Genomic DNA, 6,000 nt, shown 5'->3' on the forward strand with positions numbered 1-6,000 from the left:
ATGTGGATCTTTGTGACACTGTTTCCTTTCATACTTTTAAGTCCTTATGATGTGACACGGTTTCCTGTAATGCTCTTGGGTCCGTGTGACGCGAACTCTTTGTGTCCTTGGTGACGCAGAAGTCTAAAATGTTTCAAGTATTACCTATATAAGGACGAGAAAGACGGACAATGAAGCTTCTTGTTACGACCTCACCACTGCTCTGGGAAACTCCGCTGCTTGGAACACTAACTGCACGGACGCCTGCTGCCTTTCGTTTATGGACTGGGTAGAAATTTTGATAACTTGGAATACCTGCTGGGATGAACATTTGCTTGTTTGGGAATACTCGTTCAACATTGGTGACTATTCGCCGTTGTGGCTCAACTACTCTGTTCTTGAACGCTATTTTGTGTTAGCTATTGTATCATGTTTGTGTTGTGTTGATGTGTGTGAGATTAAATTGTCGGAAATGCAATACAACTGCCTTGTCGCATTTTGCTGGTTTGAACACAGGGGATGTTAGTCTAAATTCATACGCAACACTGTATTTTGAAGTTTCACCACCAAGTCTTCTTCTCCCCTTTCCTACCAGAAGTACTCCCCTTCCTCTCTCTCGGGTCACCTATGCTGTGGTAGTCCATTCTTCCGGGAGCTCCTCCTGTCCATCAGGAGCATGTCTCACCTCTTTCCGAAAGGCCGCACAATGTTCTTCCTTTCTCAGCTTCCACCACATGGTTCTTTGCTCTACCGTCGTCTTTCTAATCGTGCTCCCCACAACCACAGTCATCCTACACACCATCATCCTATGCTGTCAAGCTACACTATCCCCTAGCCCTACCTTACAGTCAGTCTGCTGACGAATTTGCTTTCTTCCTCTTCTGTCTTTGACCCACAGTAGCTGAATTTCCACAAACGCTCCGAAGGCTAATGGTGCCGGGGTGGGCGTTGTTAACGTTGGTCAATGATCTGAAAAGAGCTGGGACCACCGTTTCCAAGGTGACTTTTGGTAATACACTAAGACGTCATGGTTTAAAATCATGCATGGCACGGAAGGTTCCCCTGCTTAAACCAGGACATGTCAAGGCCCGTCTTAAATTTGCCAATGACCATCTGAATGATACAGAGGAGTCATGGGAGAAAGTTTTGTGGTCAGATGACACCAAAATGGAACTTTGGTGTTTGGAGGAAGACGAATGATGACTTCCATCCCAAGAACACCATCCCTACTGTGAAGCTTGGAGGTGGTAGCATCATGCTTTGGGGGTGTTTTTCTACACATGGGACAGGACGACTGCACTGCATTAAGGAGAGGATGACCGCGGCCACGTATTGTGTCTACTTAGGATGCCTCTGCGGGTTTCCCTGGTGAGGTCTTCTGGGTGCTTCCCACTGGAAGATAACCTCGGGGACAACCCAGGACACTGTGGAGAGACTATGTCTCTCGGCTGGCCTTGCAGCACACCTCATGATCCTCCCAGAAGAGCTGGATGAAAAGGCTGAGGAGAGGGAAGTCTGGGTATTCCTGATAAAGTGACTGCCCCCGGGACCTGACTTTGAATAAGCAGTAGAAAATAGATGGAAGAATTTGCATCACTATATAAAAAAACAAACGAAAAAAAAGACAATATTTCAAATTGATAGTGAAGAAAATTTTGTTTTGATTCAATGCAAAGATTATCTACTTTCATATAGGATGACACACATCTCAGAATATTTACTGCTGAATTTCTGAGGATTTGGGCATTTTTAAGGTGAGTAATGCTTTTAAAAGATTCACAGATTGTCAAAATGATTACATTAATTTGATAATCGATTAGTTATGGATTATTATTATTGTTACAGCTCTACCTGAAATTACGTTTAATTCATGACAATGCTCATAACACAAAACAGTCAAGGAAATATATCTTCAACCTCCCCCAAAATGTTTTTCCCCCCTAAAGGAAAATGGCACTCTTTTATATTTTACTACATACAAACACATAGTAGTTCAATAAATTGTAAAGAATTAAACAGTTTGTTTCATTATTCATTGTAACTACAGTCACTGTGATTTAACAGGCGCGTATGCGCCCCCAAGCCATCGCAATCACAAATCTGCACAGCCGACCATGAAAAATCACGCGCGTAAAATTTGTTACAAGTAGAAATACATAGATATTGAAAGACGACACTTATTTTGTGTAAACTTAACCAGTGTTCCCTCTAAGCTGCGCCACTGCGCACTTGTTGCACACAGCGCACATGAAAACCGATCCAGCACAGTGAACCACAGCTCGACGTCGTCTTTTTTTTTTTTTAACATGGAAACCCACGGTGTCTTAACAATGAGCTGCTACCCAGCCTACTTCTACTTCCTAGTTTACCTGACACCGCTTCGCTACACCAGGGTTCATACTCAGTCTGACCAAAAAAATTTAAGGGCTTTTTAGGGGCATTCTTAGGGGCTGACACAAAAAATTTAGGGCCGACACGGGAAAAATTTAGGGCCATCGTGGGAAATCAAGAGTAAGGAAAAAAAGACTCAACCAATGGTGCCATCGGCTGTTCTTGGTTCATCAAAGGTTCCAGTACCTCAGTACCTGTGACAGTGATTACCTGTAGCCCCTTGTGGTAGTTCTCATTGATATGACCATTGTCAATGTCTTCACATAATTACTTCACATAACAGTCTACAGAAAAACAGATTCTAACTACAATTGCAACTATATACACAAATGTCTTCTACTGATGTCTGTCTCAGCACCCCTACTCTAGCTCCTTGAGCCTGCCCAGTGCCTCCTCTATTTGTTGCTGCAGAGGTGCCAAAGTGGCTCTCTTGTCCTTTGCTCTGCCTCTGAGTGCATTGCCCTCGGTGATAAACCTCAGATTCCGCTTTTCTTCTGCCTCCTCACACAGCTTTTTTGTTGTTGTTCTCCTTCTCATCTGCTTTACACGGTCAGTTGCAATGCCAGATTTCAGAAGCAGTCTCTCAGCAGCAAAGCCTATGCCTACTTTAGATAAATCCACCCAGTGTGACTTGTCACCCACATTAATCTTAACAAGTCTGGTGAGGGAGGCTGCCTTTTCTTTAAGGACTTCAGGCTTGATGAACTTTTCCATCAGAGTCTTGATGAGGGTGCCCGTGTCCTTTGCGATGAAGGGAAGCATAGGCTTGTCAGTCTGGTACAATTTCAGGAATGGTTCCACCAGCCTGGCGCACATTAGAAGAAGTGAAGCTTGGCAACAAAGATGGGGTCCTGTGCTGCTTTCTGAATAACAGTGAAGAGCTGTTGGTTGGGCAGGTCACCTTCTTCGTCCTTGCTGCCTCGCAATAATCTTGCACGTGTGGCATCAGGGTGATGGCTCTCTCTGTCACATTAATGTTTTCTCTGTCACATTAATGTTTTCAAGCCATCTGTGCTTGCAGAACATGAGAGGGAGAGTGTCGGATCCAGTGACTTGTTTAAAGTCCTCGCGCCTGGCAGGTGCATCGCGAAACAAGTTGTAGAGGCTGGACAGAAAATCTTCCATCCCCCATCCAGCTGCCTCGCAACCGATTTGAAATGCATTATGGAGGATGCATACGGCGGGTGGTCATCTTTTCTATTTGTTCTTGAATTGATTTGTACAGCTTCCAATTAATATTGGGGCCATCCATCGAGAGCTGGAGCAGCTTTTGGTGACCGAAGTCACACACGATAGGGTCCAGACGCTCCTGAAGATCAGTTGCTGCTGAATGTCCCAGAAATTCAGAGGTGAGGTAGCAAGTGTGGACCCGGTCATCAATCCACAATCGCACATGAATGTCCAGCTGCTTCTCTTGCATCTCATGATTTAGAGACTCATCAAAGACGAGGACATACTCTGATTCAGCCTTCACTTTCTGCCTCATGAGAGATGAAAAGTGGGCAGCGATGCCAAATGTAGGCAGATACGAAGTCTTCCTTTCCCCACAGTGGTAGTTTTTAGCAATGTCACTGTCTGGAAACATGACTGCAAACACTTTAGAATTATTTTCACAAGGTTTGTAACTGTAATGGCTGCAGATCCCTTTTAAAGTCACAAGATCTCTACCTTTAACAAGTCCGCCTTTGTATATTGAACTCCGTTCATAAAGCCTGACTTCTGGCTGGTTGAAATCGATGACTGGACAACTGTAGGTCCGCATGCGCTGCCAATACCACTGCCTAAAGTTGACACTTCACTATCTTGATATTTTAGAAACAGATTCATACCAACAGACGATGAGTCTTTGCCAAATCAACGTGTCTCCTGTTTTTCTGGTGCAACTCCAGCGCTTTGACGCCCATCTTTCCAAGCTGATAACACTGCTTGCACAGATAGCAGTAAAACATGTGCCGATCTTTTGGATCTCAACGAACCCAGCTCCCAAATTCCTTACTTTCAACCCAAGCATCTTGAAAAATGCACTTCCCCATGATACAAGTTGGATCGATGAAAGAACTACGCTACGTTATAACGAAGACGAAGTGAAATGCCTATTCAGGGAAACGAACAACGGAATATCGACGACAAGATGGCGACTAGTTGTGAGCACCGTGACTTCCGTTGACAATTTCCGGCTGTTTTGGACGCCAGACGGATCGCTATTTTTTTTAAATAAAAGATTTTTTTTGCGGGAAAATTTTGGTGGTAGAGGTCCTTCCTTTGATTTTTTTTAAAATTTAAGGCCTTTTTAGGGGCTTGACCGATTTTTGCGGACTTTTAAGGACCTCTAAATGCACCTTAGAAAAGTTAGGGATTTTTAGGGACTTTTATGGCCACGTGTGAACCCAGTACACTCTTAAAGGGGTATACTCAATTACAAACAGAACATGCACCCACAACTTTATATCTGCAGACATGACTGGCGGACCACACGCGCAACTTTGTACCTGCGGGCATGACTGACCACATCTGTACATTTTTCAAATCAGAGTGACTAACTATGGGGATCCTTCTGGCATCCGTACCATGGCCACCTAGGAGTAGGATTACACAGACACACTGACATACATGGAGACGGTCGGAAACAAGCTCAATAACGTGCAAGTTGTTTTTCACAGAATAAAGAACATATGCCTGTGACTATTGTACTCACTGCTCTTTAAATAAAAATTAATTGAGATGAAACAGTTGTCGCCAATTTCAATACTGTATTTGTAACATTAAAAACCTTGAGCACCTACAGGCCAGTTTAGGGTCTGATGGGTTTCTCCTGAATGCATTTTTCTCAGAGTTGGATTTCCTAAAGATGTAGAAGCCAGTAACTGAAAGAGAGAAATGTAATGAGATGTAAAATATGCTTAATGTGATTCCTACAATACTGAAATTATGAAATTGAAGAGTTTTGTGAGTTGAGTTTTCTTCTTACGTTTGAGCAAGACAATGGCAGCAACGGCTGAGAAGCTCAGTGGATTTGGGTGTCTGACCAGATAATAGGCCTGGAGGGTATAGGTAAAAGGCACCCACACTAGGTCTCCAAAAGCCAACATGAAGCCAAAGCCATCGTGCATCAAGTCCATGGTGGTCAAAATGGCCTCCTGAAATGTGTGGTTTTGTACATTAGTGTTAAATCATGTCAAGACCCCTTTCCATTTCTATTTAAAAAAAAAAAACAAATAAATAAAAAAATCAACTAATAGAGGTTCAGTCAATGAAATCTCAGTGTACCTCATTCCAGAGGCCATCTACTACATAGATCAGTTGGAAGACATTTACGAGGATCATGGCATGGGATGGTGTGTCCAAACCCTGCTGCTTCATCTCTGACAGTGCAAATGCAAAGTTGATCAAGCACTGAAAAACACATCCATGATCATTAGGACACAAACATATACAAGTTCGCATATATCAAATCAGTCTCTTGTTATATTGTCACCATAAAGATAATGTGAAAACAAACAATAGTGAAACCAAAGCCACTTAAGTGTTAAATGCCAAATCTAGAGACTTAAAAATAATCACACTCGACTGTATATGAATGTGTTTAACAGTTTTTCCACAATATCCAGTTTTTAGTCATATGCTGTCGGG

At 43.0% G+C, this 6,000-nt stretch overlaps 1 protein-coding gene across 5 annotated transcripts in view; it reads right to left on the minus strand.

Moving 5' to 3' along the window:
• Window positions 1-6,000, minus strand: part of lbr (lamin B receptor) — a 59,970-nt gene that overhangs the window by 6,994 nt on the left and 46,976 nt on the right. For all 5 annotated transcript variants that reach the window (XM_061811910.1, XM_061811912.1, XM_061811911.1 and 2 more), the window contains 3 exons: window positions 5,638-5,763; window positions 5,339-5,507; window positions 5,154-5,234 (listed from right to left, as the gene is read on the minus strand). In XM_061811910.1, the coding sequence (XP_061667894.1) occupies window positions 5,154-5,234; window positions 5,339-5,507; window positions 5,638-5,763 (376 nt within the window). The remainder of the gene's footprint in view (window positions 1-5,153; window positions 5,235-5,338; window positions 5,508-5,637; window positions 5,764-6,000) is intronic.

This window comes from Syngnathoides biaculeatus, chromosome 23 (genome assembly GCF_019802595.1).
Source record: "Syngnathoides biaculeatus isolate LvHL_M chromosome 23, ASM1980259v1, whole genome shotgun sequence".
NCBI lineage: Eukaryota > Metazoa > Chordata > Actinopteri > Syngnathiformes > Syngnathidae > Syngnathoides > Syngnathoides biaculeatus.